We start from the raw sequence: 23,385 nt of genomic DNA, 5'->3' as shown, positions 1-23,385 counted from the left end.
GAATCTAATTGTGGTGAGAAAGTCCATTGATCAGGGCTGCTTTGTTGATCGTTGTGGAATGGATTTGACTTATTCTCATCCTCTGCTGGTTCTGAACTGCCTACATATTCATAGCACTCCTGAGTATTGGGGTCAGCCTTGTCCAAGAACTTAGAAGATTCATCCAGTGAATCTAACTGTGGTGAGAAAGTCCATTGATCAGGGGAGCTTTGTTGTTTGTTGTGGAATGGATTTGACTTATTCTCATCCTCTGCTGGTTCTGAACTGCCTACATATTCAGAACATTCCTGAACGTTGGGATCAGCTGTGGCCAAGAACCTACTAGATTCATTCAGTGAATCTAACTGCAGTGAGACGTTACAGTGATCACGGCTGTTTTGCTGATCATCATAAAATTGGTCTGACTTATTCTCTGCTGGTTCCGAACTGCCTATATATTCAGAATATTCCTGAACATTGGGTTCAGCTGTGGCTAAGAGCTTATTAGATTCATTCAATGAATCTAATTGTGGTGAGAAATTCCAGTGATCAGGACTGCTTTGTTGATCATCATAAAATGAGTTTGATTTATTCTCATTTTCTGCTGGTTCTGAACTGCCTATATGTTCAGAATATTTCTGAACGTTGAGATCAGCTGTGGTCAAGAACTGATTAGATTCATTCATCGAGTTCCAAGCTCTAGATTCACTGTGAGCATCTTGGCAAGTGGTCAAATGGATCTCTTTCTCCACTGACTCTTCATCATCTGTACTATCATCGTCAGAGCCTGAGCTTGTTGAAATGAACATGGCATCCTCCACCTGCATAGTTTCAGGAATGTCACGATCGTTTTTTTCTTGATGGCTAACCACAAGATTTCTTTCCTGATATGCACCTGAATATTCAGAATATTTTCCTGTTTCAGGACTGGATAAAGAGGACAAGGAATCACCATCTACTGAGTAATTCCAAATCTCTAAAAATATAGGCATCTTGTGCTCAAAGCTCTTTTCAAACTCTTCCATTCTGTTTTTCTCCAGGTCTTTCATTTCAGGAATTAATTCTACTTGGCCATCAGTGGGAATTGCTTCAGATTCTTGGTGATTCTGTCCACCCCCATCATCTTGATTCTCTTTCCTATTATGCTCAGTGTTGGACATGTGTCTCCAGGAAAGCAATGCTGCTGAAGAATCATTTAGATCTGGACTCGATGCACTTGAATGTGTATACTCACTAGAAATACTACCTTTGCCATAATTTCCAGATGAACTAGCTCCTGGAAGGCTATTTTCAGTACTCCTAACTTCAAGATTCTCAGTGATCTCAGAACTTGTACAATTGTCCTGCACATAGTTCTCTTTAGGGCTATCCCAAATGTCAGAGCTTTGGGAAAATTCATGAGGTGGCACTTCATTCATTCTCTCTGGCTCCAGAATGTTACATTTCTCTGTTTTTTCAAGATCCATTTCAGATAAAGATGTATTTTCTGTTGAATTCATCCTACCTGAAACTTCAGCAGCCTCACTCAAATTTCTGTGGTTCAGGAGGTGGTTTTCATAGGTATCTTCTGCCTGAGGGTTATTTGTAGACATTCCTGTTTGAACATCATGGGAATCCAGACTGTAAGCTCCTTTCTCATGCTCTAAAACCCCCTCTAGTTCCTCAGTCTGAGGACTAGAAGTGACTGAAGGAGAGCTGATTTTGCCTAATTCCATGCACATTTCTTGATGCTCGTATGTAAGTGGAGAAGAGAGTTCCTGGTCACCTTCCCCTTTTCCAGAACTCCCTGAGGCGGTATCCACCTCAGAGCTTATCACCTCCTCCTCACCAATGCACTCCCTATCAGAGGCTCCATGGGCTTCCTGCTCAATTCCACTTTGTCCATTGCTTTGACCTTTCCATAGATCTGAATGTGCAAAATGCCCTGGGTTCTCAAGCCTGGTGGCCAAAGATGCTGCATCATCCTGGTTGTTAGGGTCAGGTGTAAGTGTTTCTGACTGACTGGCTCCAGAGACATCAAGCATATCTGGGATGTCACTGTCCTTAACTTTTTCTGATGAGTCAGGAGTTTCAGGAGTTGATCTGCTTTGTTCTGAATTTGTAATATGTGATGGGCTGGGTAACATTAATGATGACATGTCGTTATCTCTCACAACGGAATCCCAAATGCTGTCCGCAATAAGCTGTCCATTTTTCTCATTTAGTATGTGACATTCATTAGGAGCAATGTCCTTGCTGGGCTCGGAAGAGGCAGGAAGTTCCCAGTCTACCTGATTTGCTTCTGGATACTCCACACTCCACGGTTCTAGGTGTCTCACTGAAAATCGCGTTTCCGGTTCAGTACTTTCAGTCATATATCTTTGTGCTTGACCTTCACAGGGGATCACCACACCCCCACTGCAGTCATCCCAGTCCAAATCGTTATCCATATCTGAGATGGTCGCGGTAGACTGCGTGTCCTCCAGAATCACTCTGTTCCACAAGTCGAGGTTATCAGGTGCCCCCTGCTGGGAGCTGGTGCTGCTGTGTAAGAGTGTGAGCTGTCGGTTGGTTTCATTGTATAGCTGCATCATCCTGGGGTCATCATAGCTGGACTGGCTGCTGTCCCCAATGTCATCCTCCATGGAGATGTTCTTATCGTACTTGTGCTCGGTCTGGAGGAAATCTTTATCTGGGTTGTAAGTGGCATGTATTTCAGAACTGTTATTTGCAAGAGCCCACATTTCTAGGTTCCCAGGACCTGAACTAATTTGATTTCTAGATGGTTGCTGTGGTGACTGAGGAGGCATTTCGGCCTCGTCTGTGGTGGAGTTAGCATCTTTTAACTCAAAACCTTCCTCTTTATCAAATGGCTTGTTTTCAGTTTCTTTTTCATCTCCAGCAAATGTTGGTGATGGATAAGAGTCAGAGGTGGAGTAGCTGGTATCTAAGGGGGAAGTCACCAACTCTTCACCTATGTTGGATGCACTGTAATCAGCGCATCTGTATGATAAGAAAGAATCTTCCCAAGGAGCTAGAATGTCTGATCCTCCTTTCTTGATACTCTCCTCAAAAATGTTCCAGGAATCTACCTTTTCATACACCTTCTCCCTAATTTGAGGATCCACTAAACCGTCCTGATCTTCCTTTGGTGGCTTAGAATGATTCCACGCATGATCCAGATTAGAACTGGCATTTCCAGATACAAGGATAATATCCCTGGAGTCATTGTTCTTCTTGCCCCAGATTTCTGAAGCTGCTTCATTATTTGCATCACTGGGTGAATTGTCCACTAGATCTTCTAAAGGAAAAGAGAATCCGCTTTTTGCCATGGCCCACTCATTCGGGTCCATCACAGAAGGTATTTCACCACTCACTGCGTGCAGATTCCAGGTATTTTTCAAAGCTTTAGTGTCACCTTCTTTACTAAATGCACTCCATGCAGGAAATGTGCCTACAGCTGCTGGTTCACTCTCATCTGTGGGGTTTCCCCACGGCTCAGGCATTGCTGTGGGAGATTGATCAGAATGCCACAAAGCAGAGAAGTCTTCTATTAGGTGGTTTGTTCCCTGAGGAGACGCATTTGGTAAATGTGATTTCTCAGCGGGCAGATTTTGAAGCTGCAAGTTTTCTTCAGTTTGATCTTGATTCTCTCTGCTACCCAGTACAGGCTGACCAAATTCAGACTCCCAGGGACCTGATTTTGAGAATTCAAGACTCTTGGGTTGAAACACAGAATCTGAGGCTCTCCTGTCAGCTGGGCTTGGCTTATGATCTTTCCATGACTCAGGGCTCTGGAAGACAGACTCCTGTTCACTGGAACTCCATGCATCGGTGATATTTTTAGAGTCAATTTCTAAGCCCCCCCACCAGCTGCTGCATCTCGCACGGGACTGAGGTGGCCCTGTGTGGCCTGTGTCAGCTGCATTTTGGCTTGTATCTTCTGGATAGAATAGGGTTTGTTCTTCAGTGGATGGTGAGCTTTCTACAAAGCTATTCCTAGGTGTCGGTGGAATTCTTTTTCCAATATTTTTTAAACTTTCTGGTGAAGGAGATTCATCTCCCACGAAATCTGTCAGGTTCAAACTTCTTTCAGAGTTATCCCTGGGACTTTCTTGTCTCTGGACAAACTCCTCATTAAATTCCACAAGGCTGTCTTTGCCAGCCGTTGACAAAAGTGAACTGGATGAGTAATTAGACATGTTGACCTCTATCTCATCAAGTCCTTTAGGCCCAGTGGGGAGCTGTCCTTCTGATGAATCACTGTTGGGGAAGAAATCATCTGCTGGGGAGAAGTCAGCAGAATGGGAAGATGGCTGGGATTGCCCAGAAACCATGGGTGTCGGGTCAAAGTTGAAGAGGTCGAAGTGTTCGTTGTGTTCTCCAGGCCGTGTATGCTCCTCAGCTATTGCCCCTTCAGGGATGGGGCTATAGGAGTCGAACCCTGGGAGGACGCTGTGGTGAGGCCCAGAACCTTCTCCCACTGGGCTGTCATCACTGAGGAAAACTGAACTCTCCTTGGATGAACGGCTGCTCCTAAGGGTGGCCAACCCACTGTCTGGGCTAACAAGGTCTACGTTGACATCCACCTGAGCCTGGTTAGAATCATTGAGATCTGGAGGGTTTTCTATGAAATTTACAGAGCTCGGCTGTGGCTCTATGTCAGAACCATACAACTCCATAATCCCGGAAGACCCCTGGGAGAGCGGAGCGCTGCCTGCCACAGCTTCTGTGGACGACGTCCGGCTGTTGGAGACCATCTCTGGACACCTCCGATTGATGACTTCCTTAACAAGGAGAACAACTTGATCACAAGTCACAGAAGGGTTCTCCTGCTGGTACACCAGGATCTCATCAGAGCCACACTCAAAGGGCTCCAGTTCTAGGCAGGGGTTCTGACACTCTTCTAGTTCACAGCAAATCTGTTGGGGAGGCACAGGGTTTCAGGTGAGCACTCAGGCTGTCTTTGCTCTTTGCAATTGGTCTTAATAAATTACGTATATTAACTAATATAAAATTAATTTGTGTTAATTTGTATAAAAAACACAAAAAACCTCAAACAACTGAGAGTTGTATAATGTAAAACATAGAAAGTACCACTTAATATAGTACCATCCCTTTCTCCAATCCTATCAAGCTGTCTTTTCATTTAACTCAAAATCTAGCTGCCCAATTTTGCTTTGCTCCTGAAAGTTAAGGGTAAAGAAACTTAAAACCATCTAACTCCTTTCTTCAGTGTAATATAATACCATCTTTCAACAGGAGTGAAATTCAAGTTTGCAAAAAAGCAGAAAAGTTGCTGCTTCAGTACCTTCAAGACCAGGGAAAAAGGGTTAGAATATGGAGAAATGGGTCAGAGGAAAGGCTTTTCTTTAGGAATAGGCAGCCAGACTTAGCCTTAACCTATGATAGCTTCAGAAGGCAAAGGAGAAAGGATAAAAAAAAAAGAAAGAAGCTATTGGGGCAGAGTTTTTCAAATATCATTCAGGCCAAAGCTGTCCCTTCCTGCTGTGGGGAGCAGAGACATGGAGCCCAGAAGAGACTAATGTAGGACCAAAAGCTAACTTGGGAGTCAGAGGGGAACTTGGGACCATCAGCATGACGCTGACATTGGTTGTGGCTATATGGTTTTTAGGAAATGTCTAAGGTATTTTGCCACCTTGGGCCTTTGGAAATGGCCCCACAGGATTAGTAGAGGTAACAGTAAAAACCACAGAGGTCCTGTAAATAGTAATAATAATAATAAATCCACTTCCTTTGCTGTGGAGTAGATTCCGACTCATAGCGACCCTATAGGACAGAGGAGAACCGCCCCCGTAGAGTTTCCAAGGCTGTAAATCTCTACAGAAGCAGACTGCCACATCTTTCTCCCATGGAGCAACTGTTGGGTTTGAATCGCCAACCTTTTGGTTAGCAGCTGAGTACTTTAACCACTGCACCATCAGGGCTCATATGCCAGGCACAGTGCTAAGATATTATGAGCCTCATCTCATTTAATTATCTCCATAAGTTATGAGTTAGGGACTCATTGTCCCCATTTTATCAATGAGGGAACTAAGACACATCCAACAACACACAGCTATAAAGTGATGGAGCCAGGTTTTGAACTCAGGCAGTCAAGCTGACAGAAGCTGACTTAACCCAGTGTGTTACCAATGATCAAAGAAGGATTCCTTTAGAGCAGAGTCTTGACTGCCTGTTGCTCAAATCCCAGGGTACTGAGGAACTGCCTCTGGGGCATTGCTGGGGTGAGGAGACTGGTGGGAAGGGGAGAAGAGAGGCAGAGTGGGTGCAATAGCTAGCTCAAGGGTTTCTAACACCCTCATTGGCACTTCTGCTTCTACTTTATATTAATCAGTTTTAAAATTGGTTTGAAAAGGGGGTTCTGCTGCTAAAAGTAACTTGAAAACACTGGAAACTATGTAATGTCCTTAGAAAGCCAGTGGCTAAAGATAAATAAAATTCAGTTTTGAAACAAAATACAGAGCAAAGGCACAGCTGATAAAGCAATGACAAATGAAGGGAGCTCAGAGAGGGAGAACAAAATGCCACTGTAGCAGCAGTAGGAGGGTCTTTCATATCTGGACACGAGAAAGCACAGAGGGAGGCTGCGAGTGTTGCTGTTGTTAGGTGCTGTCAAGTTGGTTCGGACTCGTAGTGATTTCATGTACAACAGAATGAAACACTGCCCAGTCCTGCGCCATCCTCACAATCGTTGCTATGTTTGAGCTCATTGTTGCAGCCACTGTGTCAGTCCATCTCATTGAGGGTCTTCCTCTTTTTTGCTGACCCTCTACTTTACCAGCATGATGTTCTTCTCTACAGACTGGTGTTCCCTGATAACATGTCCAAAGTATATGAGACAAAGTCTCACCATTTTCACTTCTAAGGAACATTATGGTTGTACTTCTTACAAGACAGATTTGTTTGTTCTTCTGGCAGTCCATGGTATAGCCAACATTCTTCACCAACACCATAATTCAAAGGGATCAGTTCTCCTCGGTCTTCCTTATTCATTGTCCAGCTTTCACATGCATATGAGGCAACGGAAAATACCATGGCTTGGGTCAGGTGAACCTTAGTCCTCCAAGTGATATCTTTGCTTTTTAACACTTTAAAGAGGTCTTTTACAGCAGATTTGCCCAATGCAATATGTCATTTGATTTCTTGGCTGCTGCTTCCCTGGGCATTGATTGTGGATCCAAGCAAAATGAAATCCTTGACAACTATAATCTTTTCTCCATTTATGCTGCTTATTGGCCCAGTTGTGAGGATTTTTGTTTTCTTTATGTTGAGGTGTAATCCATACTGCAGACTGTAGTCTTTGATCTTCATCAATAAGTGCTTCAAGTCCTCTTCACTTTCAGCAAGTAAGGTTGTGTCATCTGCAAATTGCAGGTTGTTAATGAGACTTCCACCAATTCTGATGCCGAGTTCTTCTTCGTACAGTCCAGCTTCTCAGTTTATTTGTTCAGCATACAGATTGAATAAGTCTGGTGAAAGGATACAACTCTGATGCACACTTCTTCTAATTTTAAACCATTCAATATTCCCTCGTTCTGCCTCTTGGTCTATGTACAGGTTCTGCATGAGCACAATTAAGTGTTCTGGAATTCCCATTCTTCTCAAGGTTATCCATAATTTGTTATGATCCACACAGTCAAATTCTTTTGCATAGTCAATAATACACAGGTAAACATCTTTCTAGTATTCTCTGCTTTCAGCTACGATCCATCTGACATCAGCAATGATGTCCCTGGTTCCACATCCTCTTCTGAATCTAGCTTGAATTTCTTGCAGTTTCCTGTCAATGTACTGCTGTAACCATTTTTGAATTATCTTCAGCAAAATTTTACTTGCATGTGATATTAATGACATTGTTTGACCATTTCTGCATTCTGTTGAATTACCTTTCTTTGAAATGAGCACAAATATAGATCTCTTCCAGTCTGTTGACCAGGTAGCTGTCTTCCAAATTTCTTGGCATAGATGAGGGAGTGCCTCCAGCACCGCGTCAGTTTGTTGAAACATCTCAGTTGGTATTCTGTCAATTCCTAGAGACTTGTTTTTCGAAAATGCCTTCAGTGCAGCGTGGACTTCTTTCTTCAGTATCATCAAGTTCTTGATCATATGCTACCTCCTGAAATGGTTGACTGTTGACCAATTCTTTTTGGTCCAGTGACTCTGGGTATTCCTTCCATCTTCTTTTGATGCTTCCAGCGTCATTCAATATTTTGCTCATAGACTCCTTCAATATTGCAACTCAAGGCTTGAATTTTTTCTTCAGTTCTTTCAGCTTGAGAAATGCTGAGCATGTTATTCTCTTTTGGTTTTCTAACTCAAGGTCTTTGCACAGTTTATTATCGTACTTTGTCTTCTCGAGCTGCCCTTTGAAATCTGTTCAACTCTTTTACGTGATTATTTCTTCCATTCGCTTTAGCTACTCTACATTTAAAAGCAAGTTTCAGAGCCTCTTCTGACATCCATTTTGGTCTTTTCTTTCTTTCCTGTCTTTTTAATGACCTTTTGCTTTCTTAATATATGATGTCCTTGATGTCATCCCACAACTCATCTGGTCTTTGATCATTAGTGTTTCAATGTGTCAAATATATTCTTAAGATGGTCTCTAAATTCAGATGGGATATACTTAAGTTCATACTTTGGCTCTCATGAACTTTTTAAAATTTTCTTCAGCTTCAACTTGAACTTCCATATGAGCAATTGATGACTGGTTCCGTAGTCGGCCCTTAGCCTTGTTCTGACTGATGATATTGAGCTTCTCCATCCTCTCTTTCCACAAATATAGTCGGTTTGATTCCTGTGTATTTCATCCAGTAAGGTCCAAATGTATAGTCACCATTTATGTTGTTGAAGAAAGGTATTTGCAATGAATAAGTCATTGGTCTTGCAAAATTCTGTCATGTGATCTCTGGCATTGCTCCTATCACCAAGGCCATATTTTGCAACTACCAAACCTTCTTCTTTGTTTCCAACTTTTGCATTCCAATCACCAGTAATTATCAATGCATGCTGATGGCATGTTCAATCAGTTTCAGACTGCAGAAGTTAGTAAAAATCTTCAATTTCTTCATCTTTGACATTACTCATCTATCAGTTTGTTGTACTGTGGTGTCTTGCATGTTGCTGTGATGCTGGAAGCTATGCCACTGGTATTTCAAATGCCAGCAGGGTCATCCATGGTGGACAGGTTTCAGTGGAGCTACCAGACTAAGACAGATGGGAAGAAGGACGTGGTGATCTACTTTTGAAAAAATTGATCACTGAAAACCTTATGGATAGCAGCAGAACATTGTCTGATATAGTGCCGGAAGACAAGCTACTTAGGTTGGAGGGCGCTCAGAAGACTGGGAAAGAGCAGCCTCCTCAAAGTAGAAACCCAAAAAACCAAACTCATTGCCGTCAGTTGATTCCGACTCACAGTGACCCTGCAGGACAGAGTAGAACTGTGGAGTCGATCTTAATTATGTGGATGGAGTCAAACTTTTGGGACCTTCATTTGCTGATGTGGCATGGCTCAGAATGAGACACAACAGCAGCAAACATCCATTAATAATCAGAATGTGGAATGTACAAAGTATGAATCTAGGAAAATTGGAAGTCATAAAAAATGAAATGGAATGCATAAAGATTGATATCCTAGGCATTAGAGAGCTGAAATGGACTGATACTGGCCATTCTGAATCGGACAGTCATATGGCGTACTATGTTGGGAATGACAAATTGAAGAGGAATGGCATTGTATTCATCATCAAAAAGAACATTTCAAGATCTATCTGAAGTACAACACTGTCAGTGATAGGATAATATCCATACACCTACAATGAAGATCAGTTAATATGACTATAGGCTGTGACTACCTGCAATTATATATTAAGAGAGCCAACAATGATCTGTTGGAGGACAGAAGGTGAAGATAAAGTAAAGAGAGGAATAGAGACTTTGCCTCTAGCCACCTGTGGATAAACGAGGCACATTAAACCAGTTGCCGTCGAGTCGATTCTGACTCCTGGCAACCCCATGTGTGTCAGAGTAGAACTTCGCCCTGTAGGGTTTTCAATGGCCAGTTATTCAAAAGTAGATTGCTAGGGCTTTCTTCTGAGGTATCTCTGGGTGGACTCAAACCTCCTACTTTTTGGTTAGCAGCTGAACGCATTAACTGTTTGCATCACCCAGGGACTTCGTCTAACACGTTTGTGAGGAAATTTTAGTAATGAATTTTTTCTGTGCCTATGTAGTCTATGTTATAATGAATAATGTATGTTCTCACATTAATTATTAAATATACCTAGTTTGGTAGCGTGGCCTGTTTTGATTAATTTATTGTATTTTTAAAAATTATTTCCACAGTCTTGGGTTAAAAGACTCATATATAACCTAGAGGAATTTTAGTAACTGGATACAAACTAACTTTGATTAATTCATCAGATCGCCAGTTATTAACATTGGGCATCAAAAGGGACTGTTATAAATTGAGTTATGTCCCTCAGAAAGATATGTTGAAGTCCTAACCCTCGGTACCTCTGAAAGTGATCTTGTTTGGAAATAGGATCTTTGAAGATATTATTAGTTAAGTTAGCATGAAGTCATGCTACAGTAGGGTGGGTCTTAATCCAATATGATTGATGTCCTTAAAAGAAGAGAAGAAGAGAGACAGAGAGACAGACAGACACAGAAGGAAAACAGCCATGTGAAGACAGGCAGAGAATGGAGTGATGTATTCACAAGCCAAGGATCACCAAGGAACACTAAGGATTGCCAGGAACCACCAGAGCTAGGAAGAGGCAGGGAAGTATCTTCCCGCTAGAGCCTTCAGAGAGAGCACTGACCTGCCTACACCTTGATTTAGGACTTCTGGCCTCCAGAACTGTAAGACAATACATTAGTGTTGTTAAGCCACCCAGTCTGTGGTACTTTGTTATGGCAGCTGTAGGACACTAATACAGGGCTAAGCCTTGTGAACTATTACCAGGTAGCAGTCATAGAAATACAACACCCAGATAAGAACTTGCCCTCATCAGGTGAGAAAGATATGAATCAGCATCTCTCTATGAATTCCGTCTAGAAGGGAAATGGTTATGGAGCTCTTTTAAAAGGTCCAATGTGGCAAAACACCCCCAACATTTCTTAAAGCTCATACTCTAGGATTTATCCCTTGGGCCAATTCATTATAAGCCACCAATCCATTTTCATTTTCCACCCGCGTGTTCTGAGAGTCAGCAAGTTAGGATGCAGTGCAGTGTGTCGGGGTAGGTAGAGGTCCTCACCTGACCACACAGCTCTAGGTTCTCAGAAAATACAGCAATCTGTCGTCTCGGCTGCTGCTCCTCCGATAGGTAGCTGGCCAAGATGATGAGGACATCAAAACCATACTTGTCTGTAAATGCTTTCAGATCACTGGTGATATTCCTGTGAAACATACAGTTCTGAAAAAAAACAACAGCAAGTTTGATATTAATGTAACAATGGCCAGCTTTGGGGGGTTGTGTCACAAATTTGTCTAGTCTTATGTATTAGGACAGATATTTATTTTAGATGCAAGTGAAATAAACATTTTGCTTCGAGAAAGTTGGAAACTTTCATGCTATGGCTTAAAGTATTACTTTGCCATTATTATTAAGAATAGTTTAGACAAGGAAGAAGCATCTTAAAATTTTTAAAAAAATATATTTATTCAAATAGTTACTTTTATTTCTTCTTATTGTTCATAGGATCTATGTAAGAATGCCTGTTGATTACTGTTACACTCTACTACTAGAAAAATAGGAGGGAGCTATTGTTCTTTTCTACAATTTTGTTTTTTAATGATTAATTCCAAGCAGGAATTCCTAAGAATAAAGCTAGTTGAGCTTACTGAGTGATTTTTGTTCCAATGTAGAAATGCAGAAAATTTCTGTAAGGGTTGGGATATCAGCTCTGCTTGCTCTATGGAGGAATGAAAGAAATGGAGAGAAGGCAGCCACTACCAGGGAGCACTCAGACCTGTGGCTCTCATCATCTGTAGAAAAGTTCCTGGCCTTTTAGAGTTTTATTAACTGCAACGAAAATTTCTTTGTCTGCATGAATGTCTCCCTTCCTTAAGAAAGTACCATGAAAGACCATATGCTGGCCCCTAACTTCATACCGCACATATACTAGTTGCTCAAGAAACGTTTGGTGAACAACTAGAGAAATATACAAAATCAACCTGGGCTACATAATCCTGCATCATAGCATATATAGGGTCATCATATATAACCAGGATCAATCAACTGACAGTCTATTGCACTACTCAATGAAAAACACCATCATGTTCACTCAAGGGATTTAAGAATTCTATTAATTTTTTTTCTAATTACAAAAGTGACCAGAATCATGCATGCTGCAAGTAAAATATTAAAACAATACAGAAATGTAAACCACAGAAAGTGGAAGTACCATGTACCTTTCCTCAGAGAACCACTGTGAAGAGCTAAGCAATGCAGTGCGTGTGGTTACAGATTTTTTCCATGCCCAGACTGATATTGGTATGTGGGAGCTATTGGAAACTTGGCATTTGATATTTGTGGCTTTGACAATAGTAGCCACATCGACTATTCATAATGCATGTTCTCTGTGGTTCTGCTGAGTTGAATCTCAAGGTCTATGAGGCCCCTGAGAAGGGACACAAAACATTTTGCAGATGTGCAAACACAGGGGATCACAGCTTCCACATGTTGAGGAAAGCACTTTCGTGTCTCTTCTTTGCAGTAGCCTCTCTCATTAGGTATGTCAAAAGGCTACTTTCACTTTTTGATGACAAGAATTTGCACATAGGAATTCACAAAGGTCTCAGGATATACTGGTGATAAATAGCAAAGATCTATTGTACTTATGAATAATAACATTTATGATGTTCAAATGGAATAGCCTGAGGAAGCATGTGTTCAAAAAGAAGATCTAGAACAGAATTTCAAATTCTTATGGACTCCAGACTTTCTGGGGCCATGGAGGCTGAATGAACCCCTGAAACTATTGCCCTGAGATAATCTTTAAACCTTAAACCAAAAATATCCCCTGAAGTCTTCTTAAAGCCAAACAGTAGTTTAGCTCAACTAGCAAAGAATGTCTGCCTTGAGCATCATGCTCTTTTAATATCTATCTATATGGGATCAAACAGACAAATGCAACTCAAAAGATTAGATAGGAAATTTAGGGGGCAATGAGGTTATGTTAATGGGGGAGGAATAGCTCAGAAAAGGAGGGTGAGAATGGTTGCACAACTCAAAGAATATAATCAATGTCACTGAATTGTACATGTAAAAACTGTTGAATTGGTGTATGATTTGCTGTGTATATTCTCAACAACGACAAAATTTTTTTTAAAGTGTACTGCCAACTTTTGTGTTTTTCATTTATTGTCCCAATGACATTACAATAATTGTAAAAAAAAATTTTTTTTTTTAAAATTAACTCATCCACAATAAAAGTAGATATTTAGAGTACGCTTTTTGTTTTCTAAATCAGCCCTTATATTATATACAATGTACATTAAATAGATAACATGATTAAAAATAAATAGATAGATAGATAGATAACATGATTTCTAATGGTCACTGGTGTTATTAATTAAGAACATCAATACTGAGCTCTATGCTGTTATGAATCAAAAAAGAAGATATGGTCCCGAAGAGAAGTTAGAACAGTCAACTGTCTACATCTTATCCTCAGGGACTGAGTGCTTTGGCATGAGAAGATCCTACCATTTTCCTTTAAAATTATTATTTTCATTATATACATAAAACCCCAAAATATATTTTCCGTGAGAGAAGACACACATTTCCAAGAGATTTTTACACACAGTAACAATCATCATGGCACTCTCAGCTGGGTCACTCAAACAAGAGAAGAAGAGGGTTTTATAGTATCTGAGCATAAGAGAGGATTCAGGAGAGTCCGCATTATTCAAAGTCATACTTGCGGAACATTTGCAATTCAAAAATGTTAGCTGAGCTCCAACCTGTTTGGACTCTTCCATGTTAAAATGATAGCTCCAGGATCTTGCTAAGGCACTGGTGGTTCAATGGCAGAATTCTTACTTCTGGTATCGGAGACCAAGGTTCGATTCCTGGCCAATGCACATCATGCACAGCCACCATCCATATGTAAGTGGAGGCTTGTGTGTTGCTATGATGGGGAACAGGTTTCAGCAGAACTTCTAAACTAAGACCAGGAAGAAAGGCCTGGTGATCTACTTCTAAAAATCAGCCAATGAAAACCCTACGGGGCACAACGGTCTAATCTTCAACCAAACATGGGAATGGCGCAGGACCAGGCAGAGTTCTGTGTATTGTACATGAGGTCACCATGAATCTGGCCGACCTGAAGGCAGCTAACAACAATAACAGGGTCTTGCTACTCAAAGTGTGGCTCCAAGCCCAGCAGCATTAGCAACACTGGGCAGAATCTCAGGCCACACCCCAGACCTCCTGGAGCCGAATCTGCATTTTACATGATTTCTAGGTGATTCCAATGCATACTGTAATCTAAGACGCACTGCTCTTGGAAGGCATTTGTTAATGGATGTATTTTCCAAAGGGAGCCCTGGTGGGTAGTGACTAAGCACGTGGTTGTTAACTGAAAAGTCAGCAGTTTGAAGCCACCAGCCACTCCATAGGAGAAAGATGTGGCGATCTGCTTCTGTAAAGATCACAGTCTTGGAAAGCCTATGGGGCAGTTCTACTCTGTCGTATAGTATTGCTATGAGGTGGAATCGACCTGACGGCAATGGGTATATTTTCCAACCAAGCAATATTTTGGGTTCTCTCAACGTTGTTACCTGACTTGTACTGACTCCTTCCCTCAATCAGTTGTTCCTCACTCTAACCTCGTCAGAAAAAATCACCCTGGGGTGTGCACTTCTGGGCCGCTAAATCCACCAGGAGCTCCTTGGAAACCCCGTGGGGCAGTTCTACTCTGTCCTATAGGGTCACTATGAGTCTGAATTGACTCAACAGTAATGGGTTTTGATTTTTGCTAGAGGTTCTGATTGAGCAGGCTGGGGACAGGGTTCAAGAATCTAACTTTTTATCATGTACCTCAAGTGATTCTTATAATCAAGCCCCATTGGATAACACTGCCCTATATTTCCTCTAGGTGGTCCCAAATTCCATAGGACCAAATGAAGTATTGATGAAACAAAAATTTATGTGACTCAGCTCGGCATGTTAGAGAAATAAAATACTTAAATTTTACAGTAACCCCAAAACAAAGATAGTCAACATCTATGCCCTTTCTAACCTAATAAAATTGTGTCCAAACCAGATTAGGTTTTACTGGCCTTAGGATAATGTTTTATGTTTCAGCCAGAGTCAAACAAGGGAATGAGTGAGAATCTTCAGGAATCTGGAGTCTTGTTTGTTCTGCTTTTATGCTGGTTCTGTTTGCATAGGAGATAATTCATTATTGTCTTCCAGCTACACAGGGAGTCATGTGCTGCAATGGCTCTTATGTTGCTGACAAGCTAGGCTGGCCCTGAATAAACAGCACTTCATCATCAACACAACCCAACTCTATTACAGGTTGGCATTTTATTCCCCCCATCTGCCTTCTACCTGATAAATTACTGTTTTAGTTACATGTATACAAATACTATTTATTAATCTGCTCAAATGTCTCTAAAATGTTTCCTCCACCTTAAGATAAAATTATGTACATACATACATACACAGACACATACACATATCCCACTCAATTTGCCAAAGGTTTGGAAAATAAAGGGATCTTTAATCTACCCCCACCCCCACCTCTGCCAAATATACCTTCTGCATTTGAAATATGACCTCAGCCTGCGATTGCTGCATGGAATTTAGCAAGTTACTAATCATTGCAACTGGGAAATGACTGGCAAATGCAGACAACTCCCATCTGTTAGGAAAAATGGAAATTGCTCTCTGTCACAGTCCTTTGTCACCCATGGTTCTAAAGATCCAATCATTAAACATATTTTTTAAGAGGTCATGCATGTTTTTTCCTGAGTAATTCCTAGTTTCCGCATGAGTGGGAGGCCCTGGAAATATGCAGAGGGAGGGGAAAGGCTTTGGAATTTCCCAGCCAAAAACTAAGGTGTAGACCTCAAGGGCCCTAAAAGAGGCTGATTATCACAATGATATAGAGCAGGAAAAAAGAAATAACACAGCTCTGCTTTAACTAATGTAAGACCCGAGAGAGTGATAGCGATAGTAATAGTGTCCAATAAATTTACTACACTTGCGGTTGAAAGTAGATAGGCAAATGTATGGAGAACTCCATTCTCTCACAAGATCCTATCTTAGTTTTTATTCCATTAGTCTGAAAAATTTAGTTTTTATGCTATATGCTGATTGCTTCAGTATGTCACATGAAATAAAAGTCATCTAAATATTGTCTTGTAAACATTTGCGTGCATAAATGTGGATACTCCATGAAAGGGAAAAAAGTACTCTTCTTGCATCACCCGTACATTCTTTTTTTTTTTTAATTTTTTTTATTGTACTTTAGATGAAGGGTTACAGAACAAATAGTTTCTCATTAAACAGTACACATATTGCCCTATGACAACGGTTAACAACCCCACAACATGTCAACACTGTCCCTTCTCAACCTTGAGTTCCCTATCACCAGCTTTCTTGTCCCCTCCTGCCTTCTAGTCCTTGACCCTGGACTGCTGTGCCTCATTAGTCCCGTTTTGTTTTATGGGGCTGTCCAATCCCCAGTGGAACGGTGAACCTCGGGAGTGACTTCACCACTGAGCTAAAAGGGTGTCTGGGGGCCATACTGTCGGGGTTTCTCCATTCTATCAGGCCAGTAAATCTGGTCTTTTTTTGTGAGTTAGAATTTTGTTCTACATCCTTCTCCAGTTCTGTCCAAGACCCTCTGTTGTGATCCCTGCAAGAGCAGTCAGTGGTGGTAGCCGGGCACCATCTAGCTATACTGGACTCAGTCTGGTGGAGGCCTTGGTAGCTGTGGTCCATTAGTCCTTTGGACTAATCTTTTCCTTGTGTCCTGTTCTCTTCATTCTCCCTTGCTCCCGAAGGGGTGAGACCAGTGGAGTATCTTAGATGGCTGCTCACAGGCTTTTAAGACCCCAGACGCTACTCACCAAGGTAGAATGCAGAACATTGTCTTTATAAACTGTGTTATGCCAATTGAGCTAGATGTTCCCCGAGACCATGGTCCCCACAGTCCTCCACCCAGCAATTCAGTCCCTCATGGACTTTGGATGTGTCTATGGAGCTTCCATGACCTTTCCTTGTACAACTTGTGCTGGCTTCCCCAGTATTATGTACTGTCTTACCCTTCACCAAAGTAACCACTTATCTATTGTCTATTTAGTTCCCCCCCATCCCTAGTAACCAACAAAGATTGTTTCTTTTTGTGTGTAAATTTTTACATGAATTTTTACAGTAGAGGTGTCATACAATATTTGTCCTTTTGTGATCGACTTATTTCACTCCGCATAATGTCCTCCAGTTTCATCCATGTTATGAGATGCTTCACAGATTCATCATTGTTCTTTATCTTTGCTTACTACTCCATCGTGTGTATGTACCATAGTTTGTTTATCCATTCATCTGTTGATGCGCATCTAGGTTGTTTCCATCTTTTTGCTATTGTGAACGGTGCAGCAGTGAATATGGGGCATCACCCGTACATTCTCATCTTCTATTATCTCCTCAATCCACTCCTGTCAGGTTAGTGTCCTCACCACTCCACTGAAATTGCTCTCATCAAAAAGGACTAATGACTTCCAAACTGTTGTTGTTGTTAGGTGTCAAGTCAGTTCTGACTGATAGCGACCCCCTACAACAGAACGAAACACTGTCTGGTCCTGCACCATCCTCACAATTCTTGCTATATTTAAGCCCATTGTTGTAGCCACTGTGTCAGTCCATTTTGTGGAGGGTCTTCCTCTTTTTTGCTGACCTTCTACTTTACCAAGCATGATGTCCTTCTCCAGGGACTGGTCCCAACTGATAACATGTCCAAAGTACATGAGAGGAAGTCTCGCCATCCTCACTTCTAAATAGCATTCTGGCTGTACTTCTTCCAAGACAGATTTGTTTGTTCTTCTGGCAGTCCATGGTATAGCCAATATTCTTCACTAACACCATAATTCAAAGGCATCAATTCTTCTTTGGTCTTCCTTATTCATTGTCCAGCTTTCACATGCATATGAGGCGACTGAAAATACCATGGCACACCTTAGTCCTCAAAATGACATCTTTGCTTTTCAACACTTTACAGAGGTCTTTTCAGCAGATTTGTACAGTGCAATATATTGTGTGATTTCTTGACTGCTGCTTCCATGGGCGTTAATTGTGGATCCAAATAAAAGGAAATCCTTGACAACTTCAATCTTGTCTCCCTTTATCATGATGTTGCTTATTGGTCCAGTTGTGAGGATTTTTTATTTCTTTATGTTGCGGTGTAGTCTTTGATCTTTATTAGTAAGTGCTTCAAGTCCTCTTCACTTTCAGCAAGCAACTTCCAAGTTGCCAAATCCAAAAAGTCACTTTCTTCTTCTTATGCTATTGGACTTCTCTGTGGAAACCCATATAGTTGATTCTTTTCCCCTTCTCGAGACACGTACTTCCTTCTCTTTCCTGACATCACACACTCCTCGTTTTTCTCATTTGATACTTCTCAGTCACCTTTGCTGGTTCTTCTTTCTTGTTCAACCTCTAAATGTTCAGTGCCCTAGAATTTGTTTCCTGGACTCTTTCTCTTCTTTGTCTTGGCAATCTCATCCAGTCACGTGATCTTAAAACCATCTATATGCCAGTGATAACCCAATCTACGTCTCCCTGAACTCTAGCCTTGTCTGTACACGTGATATTCCCAACGTGAATGTCTAATAAAATCTCAAACAAAATACAACCCACCTTCTTTCCAGTTTTCTCCATATCATTCAACGGCACTGCCATCCAACCAGTTCTTCAAGCCCCACATCTAGGAATTATTCTTGATTCCCTTTTCACCACTCTTCACGTAACCAATCGGCAAATCCTACTGACTTTATCTCTAAAAGATATCTTGAATACAAATGCTTCTCTCACTTCTCGCCATCTCTGTTACTTTCCTAGTCGCAACCACCTTCATCTCATTTGAATTTCTGTGGCAGCCTCCCAACTTGTCTTCCCACTGACACTCTTGTCTTCGTATGATCAACACAGCACCAAGAGGGAGTTTTTAAAAATGTAAATCAAATCATGACACTCTTCTGCTTCAAACCCACTCAAAAGTTTCCCAATCCAATGATTATTTACTATTATTTATTTGTTTATCTTAACTGGGAGAAGAAAGGTTTAACATTCTTCAGAGTAAGACTTTTTATAAACCAGCGAGAAAAAAATAGACATACCAATAGAAAAATAGTTTGAGAATATAAATACAATTCACAATTGAAAAACAAATACATTATGGCCAATAAATACCTAAACTTATTAATAATCAAAGAAAAGCTTTGAAAGGAAAATTTTTTATCTTTTCTTTTCCTAAAATTATTGGTGTATATTTCTCAAATGAGCATTCTCATGCACTGTTAGAAATATAGTCTAAAGAAATAATCATATATGTACACAAAGGTTTATGTACAAAGCTATTTACTGGATTATTACCTTAATAATTAAGACTAGGAAACAATCTAAGTGTCCAACATTACAGAAATGGTGAAATAAATTGTGAAGCACAAACAAAGGAATGTGAAGCCACTATTAAACGTCATGCTACCAAAGAATACTTAATGACACAAGAAAACACTTATGACAGTGTTAAGTGGAAAATCACTTCTATAATCGTGCATAAACAGAATGACATTTCTATAAGTATTCCAACAATATGCACTGAAATCTAGTATGCAATGGACATTAAGCCACCTTGATACTGGAAGTTGTCATAATTTAGCCAAATTGCTCATCTAAAATCTTGTGTCTCTCCATTGTTATAGAGAGCTCCCTCCAAAGTTTCTAGAAAAAGCTTCGGAGTCAGCTGAACATGAGGTTAACCCTGGCTCTGCTGGTCACTAGCAAGATGACTTGAACGAGTTACCTCACCTCTCTGAGCCTTTTTTACCCTCATCTGTAATCTCCCACCTCAAGACTGTTGTGAGAATTAAGAATATACAGGAAAAGGCTGGTTCAGTGCCTGACGTATAGGAAACAATGAACGTTAGATCTCTTTCATGGTTCTTAAACTATAAGAAAGTCATTTTGAGGATTTATGGGATTAATCTAATTCACAGAAAGAATTTTACAAGATTCTTTATATGGAGGCTGGTTATTCATACTACAATTACTTACATTATTTCCTTTATAATATATGTGAACTTTCTAATAATGATTGCACACGTTTTTCAATCATTCAAGCTATTCACGTATAAAATTCCTAGAAATGAGATGATGGTAGAAGTTGCACGAAGTTAACTCATTTTGAACACTGATGTAAGATATCGAACTGTTGGTAAATCAGTGTTTATATTGTTAACGGATTCTTTATCCTTAATTCCAAGGTATACTCAATGAATGCCTCACGAACTTGTTTGTGACTGTACAAACAACAGCTTTAAAGCATCACACACACACGAAAAAAGAAAAATGGAGTGATTTTTCCTCCAGCTGAAACATTGTGGATACAGTCTTTTTTCAGTATTTCCACTGTTTCACCTCCAAATACAAAATGACCTTCAGTGGATTTTACTCCTAACACTGTCCGTTTAGTTCCAACATTCAAAAGATGGAGGGTCTATACACATAATCCAAAGCAGTTGTCTCCCTTTCAAATGACAAGTTAAATACACCAAGTAAGGCTTTTATTAAATGAAATAAATTATTTCCTAAAGTCATGGACAAGCCATTCCCGGATCTGTCATGTGTGCAATTTTTTTCTTCTTGCAGGAAATAGAAAAATCAAGCGAGCAAGTATTGCATGTAGGTAGGATGCTCACAGATAAAAATCACCACCAAGATTAAAACACAAGTTTGTATAGTTTCATTTCTGAGACTGATGAGGCTTAGCAACATGGTTTGACAACCCATAACTACCTGGTAAAGCACAGTGGCCAGCATAGATTGCTGAGTTACTGAAATTTAAGAGTACAGTTTGACATTTATACTCTGCATGGACTTATTTCTAGACAGAAGACTTTTTTTTTTTTAAATCAAGATATTAAAAAAAATGCTGAGGTATGTACACAACTGTTCTAACTGAAAGCTTTATGATTTATGCCACCAAAATTCCATTATGATGTTTAAAATATTCAGCAATAATAAAGTCTGATAATTTTGACAGGAAAATGATTTATGAGAACACAAAATGCATAAATTAAGAGATTTTACTTATTCTGTTTTTCGTACACTCTTTAATTGGTAAGCAAAGATATTTCCCACATTTTTACCACTTGTCATTTTTTTTTTTTTACCCTCTATTCTTATTTTTATGAGCTAGTCAAGGTATTTTAATAATAAACACTTCACCAGGTTGAATAAAACTATATTACACATTTTATTTTGAAAATAGAGTCTGATGGTACGTACTTTTATTCTTTATAGTTAAAGAGAGGGCCCTTTTGTGAAAATTAAAAACACTGCAATATATAAACCAATATGTAATGTATATATGCATATTGATATAATTTTCATTTAAATCACCAGTAGACTCACATTAATTAAGCACTGACACTGCACATTAAGCCCTCTGCTAAATGCTTTGCATCATCTCATTCAAACTTGGAGATGCCTCTTTGAGGTAAGTAACATTATCTCTGTTTTGCATTGAGAAAATGGAGAACTTCAAGAGGCTAAGTAACTGATGTCACACAGCTCATCTCTGGGAAAAATGGGACTTAAACCCAGGTTTGTCTGACCTCAGAGTCCATGCTTTAACCCCTGTGCTCTCCTTGAATGAAAAAATGCTCTATCACCAAAGATATTACCCATCAATTCAGTTTTTATTTTAATACAAGATAGTTTTTTCCTACTCCATTTCCTTCTGTTCAGTGTTGATTCTCTCTTATCACTACACAGAAGCAAGGCACAGCATGGATTTTGACAATATGCTAATAATACCACATAGTTTACATTTTTTGATGATCCAATATTATAATTTGATACTATGCCTTATGATCAATTTTCAATTTCTCACCTACTCTATAAAATACAAACGTAAGATGACCATTAACCATATGTATGAGCCTAAAATCGAAAACCTACCCAAAGAAACAACTACATAGAAGAAAATGATGACATTCTTGCCGCAGTATGTAGTTTTGAAAAGTTGCTAGGCATGCATGTGTACACAGGAAAAAAAAATCAGGAGAAGTGGCATGCCACTGGTTATCCAGAATTATTGCCATGTAGTTTTTCTTGCCCTGGTAGTTTGGACACACAAACAATGAGAGAATTCCACTCTATCGTTCAGTATACAAAAATCTCATCATCAAAAAATGCTCCCGGGGAACCTCATACCACCAAGAAAGCAGTGCCAGGAGTAGAGTGTGTCCTTTGGACCTGGGGTGCCTGCATGGAGAAGCTCCTAGTCCGGGGGAACATTGATGAGAAGGCCGACAGAGAGAGAAAGCCTTCCCCTGGAGCTGACACCCTGAATTTGGACTTTTAGCCTAAATAAACTTCTCTTTGTTGAAACTATCCACTTGTGGTATTTCTGTTATAGCAGTACTAGATAACTAAGACAGAATTTGGTACCGAGGGAGTAGGGTGCTGCTCTAACAGATACCTAAAATGTGGAAGCGGTTTTAAAACTGTGAATGGATAGAGGTGCGGCAGCGACAGAGGGCCAGCAGCAGCAGATAAACTGCAGGGGCAAAGAAGTGGCAGCAGCAGAATCAGGAGCCCAGTGCGAAATGCTGCTGGAGCCCACCCACGGAGCGAGAGAGCTGAGTGCCTGTGCGCAGGAGGCTTCTGGGTGGAGTGGGGTGCCTCCGGGCACATATTGGTGGAGCTACCGAGCTTTGGAACATTTACCCCGGCAGGGCAAATGTGGGTGTGAGGCCTGAGGAGACGAGAAGCCAAGAAACCAGGAAACAGAAGCTGAAGAGACAAAGGATACAAAAAACCAAGCCACCTCAGTCTCAGAAGTTTCTCCTATTTGTAATGGAAATATCTAGCTTGTGCCTGTTCTGCCATCGTACCTTTGGAAGCAGATAACTTGTATTCTAGATTTACAGATGAAGAGGAATTTCTGAATTTTGGACTTGGAGTTAAGACTTTGGCTATGATGTGATGGGGTGAATATGTTTTGTATGTTGCAAGGATGTGATTTTTGGGGGGCCAAAGGGTGGAATGTCATGGATTTAATTATGTCCCCCCAAAAAATGTGTGTATCAATTTGGCTGGGCCATGATTCCCAGTATTGTGTGATTTTCCTATATGTTGTAAATCCTGCCTCTGTGATGTT

General features: G+C 40.4%; 1 protein-coding gene across 1 annotated transcript in view; it reads right to left on the bottom strand.

Moving 5' to 3' along the window:
- The window catches only part of PRUNE2 (prune homolog 2 with BCH domain), a 305,962-nt gene that overhangs the window by 91,588 nt on the left and 190,989 nt on the right, over window positions 1-23,385 (bottom strand). The window contains exons 8-9 of the mRNA XM_023737740.1: window positions 11,244-11,402; window positions 5-4,880 (exon numbers count right to left, since the gene is read on the bottom strand). Coding sequence (XP_023593508.1) covers window positions 5-4,880; window positions 11,244-11,402 — 5,035 coding nt within the window. The remainder of the gene's footprint in view (window positions 1-4; window positions 4,881-11,243; window positions 11,403-23,385) is intronic.

The sequence above is a fragment of the Trichechus manatus genome, unplaced genomic scaffold (genome assembly GCF_000243295.1).
Source record: "Trichechus manatus latirostris isolate Lorelei unplaced genomic scaffold, TriManLat1.0 scaffold00107, whole genome shotgun sequence".
NCBI lineage: Eukaryota > Metazoa > Chordata > Mammalia > Sirenia > Trichechidae > Trichechus > Trichechus manatus.
The sequence above is the reverse complement of the archived record's forward strand: the minus strand, read 5'-3'. Positions and strand labels throughout refer to the sequence as shown.